This window comes from Nyctereutes procyonoides, unplaced genomic scaffold (genome assembly GCF_905146905.1).
Source record: "Nyctereutes procyonoides isolate TBG_1078 unplaced genomic scaffold, NYPRO_anot_genome, whole genome shotgun sequence".
NCBI lineage: Eukaryota > Metazoa > Chordata > Mammalia > Carnivora > Canidae > Nyctereutes > Nyctereutes procyonoides.
Genome location: NW_026575142.1, coordinates 44,181,448 through 44,200,349, shown reverse-complemented (window position 1 = coordinate 44,200,349; position 18,902 = coordinate 44,181,448). Strand labels below are relative to the sequence as shown.

Sequence of the window (18,902 nt, the reverse complement as noted above, 5' to 3'; positions counted from 1 at the left end):
CTTATCCTCAGTCTGTTTGTTCTTTTACTAAACATCACTTGATTGAGCGGGACTAACTCAGTGGAGTTGGGTCAAGGAGCAGTGTTTTCCATTTTGTAAGTAGAAAGAGTAACTCACAGAGAGACTAAATGACTTATGCACAACCAGAGTGTAATTCGGAAATGTCAGCCTGACTCCGTGATACTCTGTCTGCCACTAGAGCCTCGTTTACATTTCAGAATAATTCTGATGAGGATCAAATCTAAATAAACTAGTGTATAAATGAATGAGAGCTAAGATCGATGGTCAGATAGCAAAACTATACTTTTTTCTTTGAGAACCCCTAGACTGCAAACTGAAGTTATGAAACGTATTTTTAAAAGTATCTAGCATTACTTCTGCATTTTAATGTAATTTTGTTGTAACAGAGGCTATTCCTCATAATTAGAAAAACAATAGAAACTACTAGTAAAATGGACTTTTCTGACATCAAAGATTTACCACCTTTAATTTTTTATTCTTCTCCATCAATCTTGCCTGAAACCATAAGCCTTTTTGCTAATGTTTATCTTCCTCGTGAGGTTTTCTTATCTTGTCAGCTTTTGAAATACAATAAAGACTGGCTTGTAAGAGAGCTAATGAGTTCATCATGTTGGATGTTAACAATTCCTCAGTGCAGGGGCGCCTGAGAGGCTCAGTCCGTTAAGCGTCTCAGCACCCGCCTTCGGCTCAGGTCACTATCTCGGGGTCCTGGGATTGAGTCCTGCGTCAGGCTCCCTGCTTGGTAGGGAGTCTACTTCTCCCTCTCCCTCTCTCTCTGCCCCTCCTCCTGCTCTCTCCCCCACTCTCTTTATCTCAAATAAATACATAAAATCTTAAAAAAAAAAAATCAGGGACCATGAGATACATAATATGAAGTCACACTGTTCTCTAATCAAAAAATAATACAAGTAGGAGACATGTACAAAAATTTTAAAAATAATGCGATGTGTGATGCATACGTTTGAAAAAGTTTTCCACCTCAAAGCTTCAAACCTGCTCTTCCTCTGTCCACACTCCCCTAGCATACCAGTCAAAGCATGTGTCGCTTCATGTGCCCTTTCTTCAGAGAGACCCTCCCTGACCACCTCTTCCCCCCTTTCATTCATGGAGCTCACCATGCTTATAACCATGCCATTATTCTTCCGATTATTTAATCGGTCTGTTTCCTCAAATGGGGCCAGGCACCACGTCCTTTTGCTTACTGCTGAACCCCCCGCCCCACCCCAGCACATTGCTGAGCACAAAAGAACCCCCTATTCCTCGGGTGGATGAGAAATGAAAACTAGACCAGAAAACAGCAAGAAGAGTAACTCTTCAAATACCAAGAGAAAAGAAAAGGAGATCTGATATCTGACATACTTTTGCTTAACTACCATTAAAGCTATTAGCATTTCCACTCATCCTGGGTTAAAAAAAAAAAAGAAAGAAAAGAAAATTGCCCTGTGCTGTTCCTAGCGTTCTATCGGCCCTTCCGTCTCAGTACATGCATGTCCTCTCCCATACTTGAACCATGGTGGAAACCAGCGTGCCCTGGAATATGCTAGAGATAATTTCCTAAACTTTAGGCAGCAGTTGCCCATGAGTGCACCAGCCTTGGTCCCAGTGTGCACAGCTCCCCATTTTGGGCCCAGCCGAGGGAAGAGAGGGGTCACAGACACAGTGGCTCTGCCCTCCGTTGGGGAGGAAGAAGGCAGCCTCGAACATGCACCGGTGCCTCCAAGGCATCTGTGGTGAAGGGCCAGCTTTTTTGTTTATTTCAACTCTTATAGATGAATTCCTTTAAAATTTATAATAAAAATAAATTATTAGAAAAATGAAACACCACGATAACGCATGACAATGTTGACTTGCTACAAAAATTTCTAAATGCTCACTCTCAGTTTCCATACCCAGGAGTCCAAGGACCAGCACCAGTTCTGTGAGCCACATTTTGAGTAGCAAATAACGAAAAGCTTACATCCTCTGAGAAACTCCACTCGCCAGGAGGACAACACTGACCAAAGCGATCACTGAGTCTCTCCTAGCACATCTACAGGAAGGAATGTGGCAGGCTGGCTGCAGAGATTGATAATTAATATCTTCTTGGCATAGAGGGCAACTGATGGGCTAAAACCAGAAGCCATCGCTAATATGACCAAGCCCCTATGAGGCTCTCGGTTACAAAGCTCTCCTAATCTCACCTGATTCCCATCACACTTGACAAGTGTTCTCACCCAGCCTCAGTGCAAGAAGTCACACCATGAGGGTGCGGTGAAATGTCCCGCAGCTGATGAGGACGGGCTTCCCCAGCATGTGCTGGAGCAGATGAAGGGCAGCACTTCGCGCCCAGGCCACAGGAGGCCACTTACGCTCTCTGGAACTCTGGAATGCTGAAGATGGCCTGCATGACAGAACTCAGGTAGCAGCTGTTGCCCAGATTTTTGAGACCCGTGTATCCGGGGCCATACATGGGCTTCAGCTTTGTCCCCGTCTCCTGGATCACTTCCCACTCGCTGACTCGCGGCTTCATGTCATTGTCCCGAAGCCCATTCTCTGTCTGGGACAAAGAGAAGGAAGCCAACTTTAATTGTCATTCTCACCCAAAGATCAAGTCCCAAGAATTATTTCTGACAGCCATAGATGTTTTTGCCCCTTTTTCTCCCGAAACGAAGCAAAAAAAAAAAAAAAAAAAAAAAAATCACCTAAAGAGACTGAGATGGTGATGCTGCACAAAATCCTAATGCCACACAGAACCTCACACTTAAAAATAGTTAACAATCATAAGGACGCCTGCGTGGCTCAGTGGTTGAGCATCTGCCTTTGGCTAAGGGCATGACCCCAGGGTCCAAGGATCCAGTCCTGCATTGGGCTCCCCACAGGGAGCCTGCTTCTCCTTCTGCCTGTGTCTCTGCCTCTCTCTGTATGTCTCTCATGAATAAATAAATAGAATCTTTAAAAATAAATAAAATAAAAATAGTTACAACGGTAAATTTTATGTTTTGTATGTCCTTCCACAGGAAAACACACATACACACATTTAAAAGATTTAAAAATGAAAGGAGAAAGAGGCTGAGAGGTAAGGGGATGCCAGCAAGAAAGACAAATAGGAATGGAAACAAAGAAGCTAGTAGAATAATTTGAAGGGAAAATACAATGCAGGGGCACCTGGGTGGCTCAGTGGTTAAGCATCTGCTTTCAGCCCAGGGCATGATCCCGGGGTCCTGGGATCGAGTTCCCACATTGGGCTCCCTGCAGGGACCCTGCTTCTCCCTCTGCTTATGTCTCTGCCGCTCTCTCTATGACTCTCATGAATAAATAAAATATTTAAAAAAGAAAAAATACAATCCAACACAGCAAACAGAACGGGAAGGCAGCTGCAGAGGAAAGTGAAGGAAAAATCACAGGCCCTGGAAGCGCCTTGAAATAGGAGGGAGGTTTACAGAAGCGCAAAGGACATACATTAAAGGGTGCCATGAGTGAGGTGAGGACGAGGAGACAGAAGGGAGGAGAGGCTGAGGAGGAGACAGGCTGGGAGGGAAGGGCCCAAGCAGAGCATGCACACTGAAGCAGCTCCTCACAGGGACGGACGTTACATAGTCATGACACCGGCTTGAAAACACAATATTAAATGAAGCACAGCCTTTTCCCATCAACAATATGTTGGCTTATTCTTTCCACCCCCGAGCTCTGCTTCCCTTCCTGAAATTAATTAAAGTGATGTTGGTCACAGACCATTTTAAAGGTCATCTTCCCGTACCTTCTCGCTTCAGTGAACGAGGAGTGATTCATGCAATTCTCCAATAAAGGAGACAGAAATTTTACCAGTAAACTCCAACCAAAACAAATGGTACTCGACGAGATGCCATTTTTATTATAACATAAAAAAAAATTAAGCTGGTAACCAAAAGAAAATGCTAATTAATTAAATTCAAGAAGTAAATGCAAACATGAAAACCTAAAACCATTAAAGTAAGATTCCTGTCACAGTAATTACATATTAAAGAGACCAAAGGGTTCCCTCCCCACCAGGTGGGAATAGAGACAAAGTGGACCTTCTTACCCCATGCATATGAAGCATATCAATTCCAAAATGCGCTAAGTGCTTGGCCAAATGAGGATCCAAAACAGGTTCCTCTTCTTGAAAAGAATAAACATCTACAGGGTGAAGAGAAAACAAAGAGTGAGATCTTTAACCAAGTCACTCAATATTCAACATATATCTATTGAGCTCCCGCTATGCACTTGGGATACATCGATGAATAAAGCCAATGGAAACCTCCTGTGAGTACACTCAAGGGGAGAAAAGACAGATGATAAACAACAAACATAGTAAATAGGTATGTTTTGTAATTATACCCATATATAAATTTCTTTTGACATTTCAGAAATTAATTTTTAAGATGGTTTTCTGAGGGGTGCCTGGGTGGCCAAGTTGGTTAAGTGTCTGCCTTCAGCCCAGGTCACAATCTTGGGGTCCTAGGATAGAGCCCCACTCAGGCTCCCTGCTCAGTGGGGAGTCCACCTCTCCCCCTACTCCTGCTCTTGCTTGTTCCTTCTCTCAAATAAACAAAATCTTTAAAAATAAATAGGTTTTCTGAGACAAAAAAAAAAAAAAGCAGTGTCTAAAGTTAAAATACTTGAAATTAGACAAGGGTAAATGCCTAACAATTGATTTTGCACCCAAAACCACACTGGCATAATAGTGCAGGAGGAGGGAAGGGTGAGGGAGGAGAGTGTGGTACCACCTGCTGTGGCAGGGGGAGCCTGGGAGGGAACAGAGGGAACACAGGCCCTCAGGAGCAGCTCAATGGCTGCCCTGAGATGTTGGGTCCAAGACAAAAGTCTGCCTGCAGAATCCTCTACAGTCTCAGACCCACCAGCTCACCAACTTCCACCTCCCACCTGCCCCTTCATCCCTTCTTCCCAACTTTGGTGTCCACACGCCACGGAGCTGGTGAGGGACTCAGTGAGGACTGTTCAGCACTTCCCAAGTGTGTCCGCCTTGTAGCACACACAGCAAATGAGGATGCATGTGGCACAGCACGGTAACTTGGGAAATTCCAGCCATCCCAGGCCCGGCCCACCCCTCCGAGGGCATCTTGGCCTTCAAGGCAAATCCCAAAAAAAACTACCCAAACCACCATCTTATGTGTCCTCACACAGAAGTGCAATGTGGGAGGGGGGCAAATATCTTTAGGCCCAGTCCTTTTTCCTCTACACCAGACTATTTCCTTAGCTCTTTCAGGAGACTCAGTGATTTGGTGAAGCACCAACCCATGCCCTTAACAAAAAGAGAGAGTTAAAAACCACAATTTCTTCACTCCTAAACTGGAAAAACAAAATCTATTAAAAGGAAAATAGATTCAAGATACCCTCCGAGGGCAGCTCAGTCAGTTGAGCATCCATTTCCCCTCAGGTCATGATCTCGGGGTTATGAGACCAGGCCTCATGTCAGGCTCCACACTCGTCAGGCTCCACGCTCAATGTGGAGGCTACTTGAGATTCTCTCTCTGCCTCTCCCGCACATGTCCTCTCTCTCTCTCTCTCTCTCTCTAAAATAAGTAAATAAATTTTTAAAAAGAAAAAGAAATATACTATTCTTTAGGACAGTAAAAGATAGACCATCCAAGGATGTTCCTCCCCTTGGGAACATCACCAGGAGAAAAAAAAAAAATACACACACACAAACTATAGTGACATTCTAACCCAAATACAGGTATGTGGAGACTCACTGCCATGAAAGAAAGTCAGCCTTTCTATTATTAATTGACTAAATGTTTGGCTTTCTCTGCTATCCCTTATCCTCTAGGGGCCCATTTTAACTTGTAGACAGGCAGCCTTCATTTATATTCTTTCTTTAGTATATAATTCAGTGCTCTCAAAAACAAAAGGCAAAATCCCCAGCCCAATCAAGAACCCCCCCCAAAAAAATAAAAAGAAAAACTTCCCCAAAAGTTTAAATGCTAGAAACACCAACAAAAATGAAACTTGAAACAAATACATAAATAGTATTTTTTAATCTATGGCAAGTGACAAGAAAACTGCCACTCAGATACTGGGTGAAGGTGAAAATGACATCCCCTCAGCACTTTAACTTTGGTTATTATTAACTAGTGAAATAATTTTGAAGACTTAAAAGACTTTAAGCCTGTAGTTATTCAAGCTTTATTAGAAAACAATAAAATTGCCAGAAATGGAACAGTTATCATTGGCTTAGGATTTTGAAATAAGTGAAAAATCACACATCACTCTAAAATTTTTCATTTCTTAGGCTCATGCCATACTGAGAAATTAATGTTTCCTACCTCCAGTCATTAACTGCTCCAAAGATGTGATGTGATTTGGTTGGACACAAAGTTTTTTTACCCCAATGACGAAAATAGTTTAGTAAGTAACATATAAGACATCTAAAAATGAACTGGGATCCTCAAATTTGGCAATCATGAAGAATTTATAAATGACATATAGTCATAGAAAAAATTTTGAAGTGGATTCAGGAAAGATCACCCTAAGATGCTGCTGAGCACCATGGTGCAAGGGCCAGTGGGACAGGCAATTTCACAGCAGCTGTGGGCATCTCCAGAAGCTTCTCCTGAATCCACCAAGGTACTGAGACTTCTTTTTTTTTAAGATTTTATTTATTAAAAAAAAAAAAAAGATTTTATTTATTTATTTATTTATTTATTTATTTATTTATTTATTTATTTGAAAGAAAGGGAGCATGAGTGAGGGGAGGGGTAGAGGAAGGAGAAGCAGACTCCTCACTGAGCAGGGAGCCTGACTTGGGGCCTGATCCCAGGGTTCTGGGATCATGACCTGAGCTGAAGGCAGATACTTAACCAACCGAGCCACCCAGGAGCCCTAGTGTGGTAACCTAGCTTCACAATAGAAGAACAAAACACCCTCTCCTATCTCTGTCCCTCCTCACTCCCTTCCCACCCAGAATCTCATCCTTGCTTTGCCAAATCAACATCTCCTCCCACAGAGGAAAGCTCTTTTTATTTGTTTGTTTGTATGGTGATCTGTTTCCTGGTTTGTTTGTTGCTGTACTCATGGAGACCCAGAATGGAATTTGATATGGGACCCATTTTACTACCCATGACACCACAATGGCTTCACCTAGGCAGTCCAGGCTTCTTGGAAGAACCAATTCTAAATTGTGACCTCAAGGTGAGTAGGACTTTCTCACCAAACAGGTATATCCTTATTGGGGAGAAGGAAGCCAGGAGGGCCAGATCACATTACCATTAAATACTTGAATTCACAACCTGCTTGGATTCCATGTTCACTAAGCAATATTCTAAATATAAGTTAGCTCCCCACAGGAAAGGAATGTACTGGTCAAGCCAACATAAACATCTCACATACAAGCAGTTGTGGTTCTCACAATAAACTAAAAAATAAACACTTTCTCTCTTGCAAATTGAATTAGCCTCAGTGAGCCTAACAAATATGGAAATGGGACAACTGGCAGTGGTACCTTCACCAGAAGGTGGCCATCCAACCCTAGACAGAGGGTACCCAGCCCTCTGAGGCCTCCATATCCACAAGGTTCATCATCGGACATTAAGGAAAACTTCAGGCATGTTTTCATTAACGTATTTGGCTTTAAAATAAATGAGTCGCAGCTAGCAATCTATTAAACAGACTTAATAGAAATTAACATAAAATTGATGCATCCCATAAACTAAATGATAATTCACTGGAAATAATCATTTTGTTAAAACCAGCTCTGCACAAGACAAGCAGTAATCAAACCCTGACCTTTCTTCAAAAAGTGAACATTATTTCAGGTGAATGAATTCAAGAACCCTCATCACAGGCTATCTGATCTACATTGCTGTTTGTTTTATGCCTTCTATAATAGAAACATGAGTATGGATTCAAATACTCTCGAATACATCAAGAAAACCCTGAAAAAAAACCAAGCACTTAACTATGGCAGATAATGAATTAATATTCTTACTAGCTACAGAGTTTTTTAAAACCAATAAGGAGCACCTACACACGCCTACTAGAAAATCCATCTAAGAAATTCACAAAGAGGGATCCCTGGGTGGCTCAGCGGTTTGGCACCTGCCTTTGACCCAGGGTGCGATCCTGGAGTCCTGGGATCGAGTCCCACATCGGGCTCCCGGCATGGAGCCTGCTTCTCCCTCCTCCTGTGTCTCTGCCTCTCTCTCTCTCTCTCTCTCTCTCTCTCTCTCTGTGTGTGTGTGTCTATCATAAATAATAAATAAATTAAATTTAAAAAAAAAAGAAATTCACAAAGAGAACTACAAATGGCCAAAAATACTATGAAAAATGTTCAGCCTCACTAGTAAAGCAAATAAAAACAAGATATTAGATTAGCAAAGGTTTTTAAAAATGGCAAATACCCAAAGTTGTCAAAGATTTGCTGAAATGAGTATTGTCATATACTAATGGGAATGTAAATTACTATGACTGTTTAAGAGAAATTCAGCAACAGAAAATTTAAAAGGTTCAACCCTTTGTTCATAAGAATTTATCCTAAATATATCATTAGACAAACATCCAAAGATTTCAATATATACAAGGATACTCATCAGATTAGCAAAAAAAAAAAAAATTGTGACAACTAACTAGAGAACACCGAAAGGACTTATGGAACTATCGAAGGATACTAAAGAATATTTAATGACATGGAATATACACATATTTAAATGTTAAATAGAGGAAAATAAGGAATAGAATTTTATATAGTGTGATTCCATTTTTGTAAAAATGTGGGGCAGGGGCAGCATGGAGGCGTTGTATAAGAACTAATCAAGGCCTGGGATGCCTGGGTGGCTCAGTGGTTGAGCATCTGCCTTCAGCTCAGGGCGTGATCCCAGGTCCAGCAATGAGTCACACATTGGGCTCCCTGCATGGTGCCTGCTCCTCCCTCTGCCTATGTCTCTCCTGAATAAATAAAAAAAATCTTTAAGAAAAAAAAAAGAATTGATCAAGGCTTAAAACAGAAAACAAAACTGAAAGGAAATACCCAAATTGTTAAAAGTGTCTGTCAAATGATAGTACTAGTGATTTTTATTTACTTCTTCAAATTTTTCTGTTTTCTAAATGTTACACTGAATACCTGCTTCTTGTTTAATCAAGGGACAAATATAAAATGTTTCTTCTTCAAGTTGAAAGGAAGAAAACTTAGAAGAAAAAAAACTCTAAATAATAGTTAAAAATAAGTTTCATGCTAGAGAAAAGGCTTCTAGAAAATTAAAGATGTGTGGAGAAGAGATTTAACCCTTGCCTTTATTATTAGCATACATTTAAATAGAATCTAATTATTTAAATGCTTACATATAGTTGGTTTATTTAACAAAAGTATTTGCACCTACCATATGTAAGATTTTGTATGGAACCCAACAATAGGAAGACATAGCTCTGCCTTCAAACAACTGAAATTTTAGAACCTGGCCATGTATACAAATAATTGTAGTTTTAGGCTGTTCTGAGAACTGGACTTCTAATAACTGGTCTTATCAAAGCACTACAAAAAACAACATAGAAAGGAGACACATTGGAAGTGCCTGGATGGTGCAGTCAGTTAAGTGTCTGACTCTTGGTTTCAGCTCAGGTTGTGATCTCAGGGTCATGGGATCAAGCCCTGGGTGGGGCTCCACACTCAGCTTGGAATCTGGAATCTGCTTGGGATTCTCTCTCCTCCCTCTGCCCTCCCCTCGACCCCTGTGTGCATGCTCTCTCTCTTCCTCAAATATGTAAATCTTAAAAAAGAAAGAAAAGAGACACATTCAAATTATTCTCCCCTCCCAATTTTACCCACTAGAATTCCTATATTACAAACCCTTCCTTCTGTAGCCTTATGATGGTTGCCCTATACAGCAGTGATTCAGCGAAAGCTAAGACCTGAAAGCAACTTGCTGCAACCCTCAATCCAGCTTCATGTCCTGAATTTCCTCTTCAGAATCTGGAACTCATAGGATTTACCCTGGCTTGTGTAGAGGTATATCTAGTAGGGGAGGGGAATGTTTGGCATCAGGATGTGGGATTTTTGCAGCTACTTGTCTTTAATGAGTTAAACATCAGTCCACTAACTTTGGAAGCAGGAAATTTATCCAAAATATAAATGAAGAGAATCTTTACATGACCCAACTGTCAGCCCTCAATCATAAAACAAATGAAAAACAAAACCAGTTCAATGGAAAAAGTATAGTAGACAAGAAGTGTACCATATATAGTGAAAACATCCTAGGCAATTAATTCTGAAGCAGGCTAATTCAGTCATGGAAGAAGACACAAATGTCTTTGCATTTCTCCTAAAAAATCATCTGACCTTAAAGTAAAGAAAAATCAAGGCTAAGACTTGGAAAAATGAAGAAGACTGTTTTAGGTGTTGATCGAGATCTACATTTAGTACATGTTTTCAATGATGCTTAGATGATGGATTCTTGTGGCCACTGCTCAGCATTTATGTTTCTCATTATGGATCCTGATATTATTTCCCTTTTCCATCACAAAATGATAGAATTCACTGTACAAACATGGCCAAAAACCAACACCTGAAAGCATACAGTGTGAGAACATAAAGAAAGAGAACCACTTCTGAAGCTGATAGTACAAGTAGGAAAAAAGAGGTTAACACAGGGACTCTGACACACAGCATCCTTCAAGATCCCTCTCCTTAATGAATCCCTGCATTTCTGAAATGATACCCCTGTAATGAATTCTACAGCTTCACTCTACTCTTCTAATAGTGGATTTGATTATCCCTGTTCACTCCCCAAGTCCTGGTTCCTACTCCTGTCCTCTTAGCCAAGAGATAACACAGAAAGACAATAATAACAGTCAACACTAGCAACTAACTTTTACTCAGGCCTTACTGTATGCACTGGGCTAAATGCTTTATGCACATCAACAAACCTATGAGGGAGCTACTGCAATCATCCTCAAGAGGAAGAACCTGAAGCTGAGAAGGATTTGAAGACTTGCCAGTGAGAGACAGAATCAGGATTCTATGCTGCACTGTGTCCAGAGCCCACATCCTCCAACTCAGGAATGAAGGCACTGGTTCAACCAATTAAGGGGAGCCACTGCAAGTTCCCAAAGTTGGTAAAGGCATACTCACCTGCCCCATCAGGAGTGATGGTTCCCAGTTTCACAGCTAGAGGGTAGCCCATGTCTCTGTAATGCTCCAGTGCATGGCCGTTGCCTCCAGAGCTGTCAAAGAACCATTTCCCGCACAGCACAGAGCCATCGGTCAGATTCAACCAGAGGTTTTCCCGCAGGTCACACCTGGCACACTTCCAACCACTGAAAAGTTATAGAAGAGCGGTTAGGATCGCTGGAACGTGAGGCACAGCTAGAAAATTAACATTCAAGAAAACAGAGTGTCTCCAGCTGCTGGGGGCAGGGAGGGATCGAGGAGGGGGGGGGTGAGGGCGCAAGAAGGGGGTGTCACAGATAATGGTCAGCGGAACAACAGAAACCAGTGCTTCCTTCCCCCTCTTCCCCTTCAGAAGATTAATGTCACCCCTCCCAGAGCAGCAGGACCAGTCAGTACCCTGCCTGCCTCTGCTATGGTTCTTTTACTTTAGAAAACAGACACAGAACCTGAGGTTAGGAGGGGAGGTCGTTTCCTTAAAATTCCTACGTGAAGGACAGTGGAGTTCATGTAAGTCTAAAACATTAAGGATCCCATGTGCATAAACATGCAAAGTTCTAAAGATTTTATTTATTTGAGAGGGAGAGACAGAAATTAAACAAAATCCTACTATGCAGCAAATCTAAATTAAGCAGAATGTCAACTTTACTGAAGGTTAAATGTCAGGTTTGTGCCAAGTATCTTACAGAAGTTTGATCATCTAATTCTGTTAAACACCATTCAAAATCAGTATCCCCATCCCCACTGTCAAAGGGAGAAATTGAGAAATAGCCTGCCTTCCCCTAAGACCACACAGAATAGGAATGCAGTATAGGCAGGTTTCAACAAGACCAGACACCTGCCTAATCCATCTGCTCTTTCCCCCAAGCACCTGCCTCTGTCAACACAACAGACCTAACAGGAGATGCTAATGTAGCCCAAAGAGCATTCCAGCCAAAAGTTGACAACCAAAGACTGTTACAAATTGGGTTCTCCTGGAAGCAGACTCTGAAACAAAGATCTGAATGTAAATGGCTTGTCTGGGAGGTGATCCTAGGAAGCACTGCAGGGAAATAAAACTGGAAAGGGCAAGAAGCCAGTTCAGGTATGTCAACAAACAGATGACCACCATGAGCAAGTGGGGCTCAGTCCAGGTGGGGAACTCCAGGAAACAGCCCTCTCGAAGGGTAAGGGTCCAGGGTGTGTATCCATCCATTCCACAGTCACTGGTTGAGGGCTGTTCCAGGAGGACAGAAGGGAGCATGAACTCTGTGGCATTTCTAACTGTCCCATGCACAGGCCTACCTGGCCTCATCAGGCAGAAAAAGCCCTCAAGCAAAGAGCTGCAGGTGCTAGCCACTGAGAGCTAGGGGTAGGGAGGAGCTCAGGGGTCTGCACTGGCCAACTTCAGCCTCTACAAAGGTACAGATACTTTTAGAAAGAATTTTGAGCTTAGTTTTGATCAGAGGCATCTGGTAAAAATATATATAACTGCTAATTCAGAGAAGAGATAGAAAGGTAAATATTCCTTTGGCCAGTTTTTTTTTTTTTAGATTTTATTTATTCATAAAGACACAGAGAGAGAGAGAGAGAGAGAGAGAGAGAGAGGCAGAGACACAGGCAGAGGGAGAAGCAGGCTCCACGCAGAGCCCAACATGGGACTCAATCCCGGTCTCCAGGATCACACCTCGGGCTGCAGGCGGCACCAAACCGCTGCACCACCGGGGCTGCCCTCCTTTGGCCAGTTTGAAGGGGTAAAGTTCCATTTCACTATCTAACACTCACCTTGGAGGAATCCTGACTCCGTTGTCCAATTGGGTAAGGTTATTTGCGTATTTGGATACTGGCAATTCATTTTCCCATGTGTCTGGGTCCTGCTTTCTATATGGAGATTTTGAACTGAGAACCGCATCACAAGCAATTGTTACCTGTAAGACAAGCCCCAATGTCATACGTAAATCTGTTTGAGAGAATAGCAAGTTCTAGAAAACAAATGTAAACGTTTATTAATAAATACAACCTAATCCAAGAAAATTCAGACAGCAGTTACCATAAGAGCAAGATCCTAGTTAGCTGATTCCAGCAATTTCTCCATGAATCTAGCTAGGTTTTGTCCCTAACCTAGAGTGTGCAGTATTGACAATGATACAAGATAGCAAGGAACACAATCCAGTTTGTAAATCCAAGCACAGAAGTCAGATTTAACAATTTCTTAGCAAGCAGAGTTAAAAGTATACGGCAAACAATTTATAAGAGTGAAATTAGCTACAGGAATGCCTAGGATTAACCCAAGTGGTGTGTTTTCCTCCTAACAAATAAATACCCAGATATCCAATATCCTCAACTCATCACACAATGGCATGTGGTCAAAGGCATTTGAATGGAATGCAAACAGCATGGCTCCATTTCTTAATCTGGTGCAAATGTGACCCTGGATGGGGACATGTCTAGGTGTCTCTGTGCCAGATCAGTCTACATCATGAACAAATCTGTGATGTCCAGCCTGATGCCAACTGACCACAGAGGAAGGGGGTGCAAATTCTCTGTTTTCTCCCAAACCTGATTAATCCGAGACATATGCCTACCACCACATTTGCTATTTGCTTAATGCTATAATAACTATTTCTGTCTTTAAAAACAGAGCCTGGTGTGAATGTAAAATGGCGCAGCCACTTTGGCAAACAGTTTGGCAGTTCCACATATGGTTAAATAGAGTCACCATATATCCTAGCAATTTGACTCGTAGGTATATATCCCAGAAAAATAAAAATATGTGCCCCTGCAAAAACTTATACACATATGTTCACAGAAGCATATTTACAATAGCCAAAAAGCAGAAACAACCCAATTGCCCATTAATGACAAGTGGATAAATAAAATGTCATATGTCCACACAATGGAATGTTATTCAGTAGTAAAAAGAATGAAGTCCTGATACATGCTACAACATGAGTGAATCTTGAAAAGACATACTAATTTTTAAAAGGAGTCACCAAAAAAACTATGTATAATGTATTACTCCATTTGTATGAAATGTTCAGAATAGGCAAATCCATGGAGACAGAGTAGATTAGTGATTGCCAGGGGCTGGGAGGGATGAGGGGTGGGGGGCTGATGAAAACATTCCACATGGAGACAGTAGCAATGGATGCCCAACTCCAAATATAACAAAAGCCACAGAATGGTTTTTAAAAGTTTTTACACCAAGGTGTCCCCACATTACTAACATCTTGCACAATTAGCTGAACATTGTGCAGAGTATTTTCCCCTGGGTAGCCCTAAAACTCATCAAGAGACCATGAAGGAAGCTCCCTCAGCTGCCATTTCACTCCCACTCAACCCATGAGCAATTCCTCTAACTCCTACATCCAAAATCTATTTGGAATCTTCCTCTTCTCAACTTCACTCACACTCATCTTGGTCCCAGCCACTAAAACACCTCACCCAGACGGCCACACAGCAGCCTCCTCACCGGTTCCTCTCTCCCACTCCTGCCCCCTCCTCCACACAGCAGTCACGCTGGTCTGCTGCGAATATCAGATTGTCTCCTGCAGCAGCCTCAAACTCTCCCAGGTACTCCCGACTGATGACACTGAGCAAGGCACAGTCAAGAAAAAAGAAGAGGTCTCTGCCCCCTAAAAGCTTATACTCCATTACATGTCAGGCATCCATAAATATACTTAAACCTTTTAAAAGAGATATTCCCATTCATCTCTCACCACAAGCACTTGTACAGAATTAACTATTTCTTTCAATTATCAAAGTCAGGGGCGCCTGGGTGGCTCAATCAGTTAATCATCTGCCTTCGGTTCAGGTCATGATCCCAGTGTCCTGGGATCGGAGTTCTGCGCAGCAGAGAACCTGCTTCTCCCTCTTCCTCTGCCCCTCTCCCCTACTCCTGTTCTCACTCACTCTGCTCTCTCAAATAAATAAATCTTTTTTAAAAATTATCAAAACTCATCTCCCACTTCCTTCCAGGAATGCCCCTAGAAACTAGTGTTGAGGTCACCACAAACCCCTTCCTGATCCTACAGGTTTGGGCTGCCTTAACACTTCCATGCTGCCTTAGCTCTTTTGGCTATACATCCTAATCTTTTTAATCTGGCCTGTTATTACAAGTTCCTTGTTGCTTCAATGACTATCTCAATCCATTCCCTGTCCTCCTCTGAATCTTCTCCACAATGCACAATAATGCTGACCAAGCTTTGAACATAATATTCTCTCTTTTCTTTGAATATACTTGTTGGTGACACTCAACAAAACTTCCTCAAACTTCTGGGCCACTATAAAACACTAATCTAGTGTTTTCAGAGTATCACCTGAAATCATTTAGCAGCCCTTTATATGGACCATAGCTGAAGAGCAGGATCTATTACCCTATAATTATGCCAGGAATTCTCTTTTCCCCAGATTTGTTATCTAGAATGAAGGAAAAAACTTGGTACTAGTCCTGGCTCCATCCCAGGTCTCCTAGGCCTCAAATTCAGTAGTGTTCTGGAACTGACTCAAACTGGCTCACAGAACTGATTCTTAAATTTTAAGAAATTCTGCAAGATGGTTGTTAAATACACCCATTACTGAAAACTAAATTATAAAAACTTACAATCAAGTAAAATATATTTTTTAAAAGTAACAAATATTCAAAACTCTTCACTTTTCATTCTACACTCATACACTTTCTGTATGCTCTTGAGGTTATTTACATTTACATCATGTGACGTGGAAACTCTATATAATGGTGTGCTATTGCACATTCTCTTTTCAACACTGCTTTCGGAGACATCACACTAATCTGAAATCAGCCAGGGTGCGAATATTACACCATGGAAATCATCAAACACTACAGAGCAGGTTTTTTCCCCCAGGGAGCTCATTGCTAAATATTTACAAGCACACCACTGCTTGAGCTCCTGATGTCTAAAATGAGGCACTGGATTTCAGGTTATCAGATCCCTACTGAGTTCCAAATGCTATTATCTCTGTGAATTCCATATCACTGAGAGGTGATTTAGCTTCCTGGTACAATCCACAGAGTTCCTATCTGAAACAGAATTTTATCTGTGCTGAGAAGCTCAAAAGATGAAGGAAGAGTCATCTGGTTGGGTAATTTTCAGCTCAATAATTCTTGTTATTTAAAGCTTAAAGAGAGTCTGCCTTCAGCTCAGCTCAAGACCCCAGGGTCCTGGGATTGAGCCCCACATCGGGCTCCCTGCTCAGTGGGGAGTCTGCTTCTCCCTCTACCCCTGCTCATGCTCTCTCTCTCTCACTTGCCCATGCTCTGTCAAATAAATAAATAAATAAATATATATATATATATATATATATATATATATATATATCTTTAAAAGCTTAAAAACAGAATACCAAACGCAAAAATGTACCAGAAGAATGAAAAGACAGAAACTAGCACCTATTATATAAATAAATCCTATTATATAAATCAATCCTATAAGATACTATCAGATAAGACCAGGCTTTTCTTTCAATCTCTCCACCCCAACTTCCAAATAATTCTCCCTCTCCTTTTTAAAAAATTTTCATATATTTCTTAATTCTAAAAGACTCTATTAAAAATTATAACATATATTGAGGGATTCAGATTTCTACGACACTTCACTTTAAGTAAAAGTATTCACACTTTGAATTATATTCTGAGTATGGGAATAATTAAAAAACACTTAAGGCCTCTTTCATTAACTCTTTCACATAAAGACTTTTTCCTTCCTAAGTGAGAGAAAAATCATTTCTCATGACATTTATTCACAATGTGCTTCTTTATTTCTGTTCTGACAGCAGATGAAAGAGTTATGTTAAACAGGGCAGGCAGTAAGAACTCTTAGGATCCTGGAGATACAAGCTTTAGTATATAATTTCAGGTAATGGGACGAGGTGAGACCATTTTGCCACTCATATATTTTATCCTTGGTAACAGCCACATGAGTCAACACAGGGAACTGGAGAAACAAGAGGTAATTTAATTCTCTATGCACTGCTAAACACTGTGCACTTAGCGCGCTAAAAAGGATATGTCACATATAATAATTAGAGGAAAGAGCTACAGTAGCTAAATACACAACATTTTCATTTCTATGGTCTTATATTTAGGTATAAAGTAGGTCAGGGGCAAAAGAGGTTGAATGGTAGAAACCTGGCCTCTAATGACATGGGAACCCCAAGCACAAACACGGCCCCCCCTCCTGGCAGAAGCAAGTGAGCAGGTGGCTGTAGATACAAAGTCACACAATGTCCTGAAGATTCCCAGCCCGAACACCTGGCTTTTGTGCTGGTGGAGTACAAGGAGGGAAGGAAAGAACTAGCATGCCTGAACTCCACTGACCCTGACCCCCGGCCTCCAGTGGCCAGGCTCTGAGAAGTCTGAGTGTGCAGAGAGTGGAAAAGAGGAAAAAGAAGGGAAGAGAACAAAAGAGAGAAGGATGGGGTGGGGAGACAATACAAGAAAGGAAGAATGAACACGAGGAATGGTTGGGTCCTCATCGGAGTTCCGGGCCCCTTTACAGGATCAAAGTAAAACAGAAGCTGGCCTCCTCACATGGCCACTGCCACTGCCTTTCACTGCAAGGTGAAAGTTGCTCCATAAAAAACAAGGGAAGAGAAGAGGGAAAAAAGAAAAATTCACTACTAAATCTAAATGTTAAAACCTAGAAAGTAGTCTTAGTCTTCCTGAGGAACAAAACTTTCAAGGAGTCTCATTACCACGGAGCTCCCGTAGACTTGTGATTTGTAAACGTTTGGTTATTTTTATAATCATGTTGCTGTTGTTTTGACAGAGAAATCCTTATTTTTCCCAAACGAAATCTCACATGGAAGTCTAACATACAGAAGAGATAAAAATATAGCCACTCCTCTGATTAGAAAACACCCCTTTCAGGGCGCCTTGCTGGCTCAGTCAGTTAAGTGTCTGCCTTTGTTCGGGTCATGATCCAGGGTCCTGGGATTGAGCCCCATGTCGGGTTCCCTGCTCACCAGGGAGTCTGCTTCTCCCTCTCCCTCTACCACTCTTCCTGCTTGTGCTCTCTCTCTGTCAAATAAATAAAATAAAATATTAAAAAAAAAAAAAAGGAAGACACCCCCCATCCAACAGCCCCTGTACATCTCAGGGGCACAGTGTTAAAATCTAAGCAACAGATTGTGAATTACAAGTGGCAAGAAGCCAGCCCACCATGAGAGAGGCCAACCCACCATGGGGGAGGCCAGCCCACCACGGGGAGGTGGGGGAGGCCAGCCCACTAGGGAGCGACCAGCCCAATGTTTATATGCTTACAGGCCCACACAGCAATGGAAATCACACGCAGCAGAGAGTATCGGGCCCAACACTACTAACACCTCACCCTGCAAGACCCTTTCACAGAGAAGAAGCAATCTGCTCATGTTCATGCTCATTCTTCTCTTCTCTCATTCAACCTGCTTTCCCCACCCCCAAGTACACACACACTGCACACGCACACACACCTGACACAGAGAGTCACGCGCATCTAGCTAGCAGCCGTGCACACTCACTGACCAGGGCTGGTAACTCCTCAATATTTGGTAGTGCTATTTCATAGTGGTCTGGGAATATAACAAGTTTGGCTTCGTCTTCATATTCATAATCGTCGCTATTTAAATCGTCATCAGTATCTAGATCTGAGGAAAAAACAAAAACAAAGAACAAGAAGTGAAGACAGAACATTCTCCACTGAGGCAGCACTCACTGGGAAAGCCAGAAATCCACAGGACTGACAAACCAAGAGCATGACATTTACGATTCCCTCCTCTGATGACCATC

General features: G+C 41.8%; 1 protein-coding gene across 1 annotated transcript in view; it reads right to left on the bottom strand.

Annotated features, from left to right (window-relative positions):
* The window catches only part of USP13 (ubiquitin specific peptidase 13), a 114,457-nt gene that overhangs the window by 55,529 nt on the left and 40,026 nt on the right, over positions 1–18,902 (bottom strand). The window contains exons 4-8 of the mRNA XM_055308155.1: positions 18,639–18,760; positions 12,902–13,044; positions 11,102–11,286; positions 4,061–4,155; positions 2,370–2,557 (exon numbers count right to left, since the gene is read on the bottom strand). Of these exons, the coding sequence (XP_055164130.1) occupies positions 2,370–2,557; positions 4,061–4,155; positions 11,102–11,286; positions 12,902–13,044; positions 18,639–18,760 (733 nt within the window). The remainder of the gene's footprint in view (positions 1–2,369; positions 2,558–4,060; positions 4,156–11,101; positions 11,287–12,901; positions 13,045–18,638; positions 18,761–18,902) is intronic.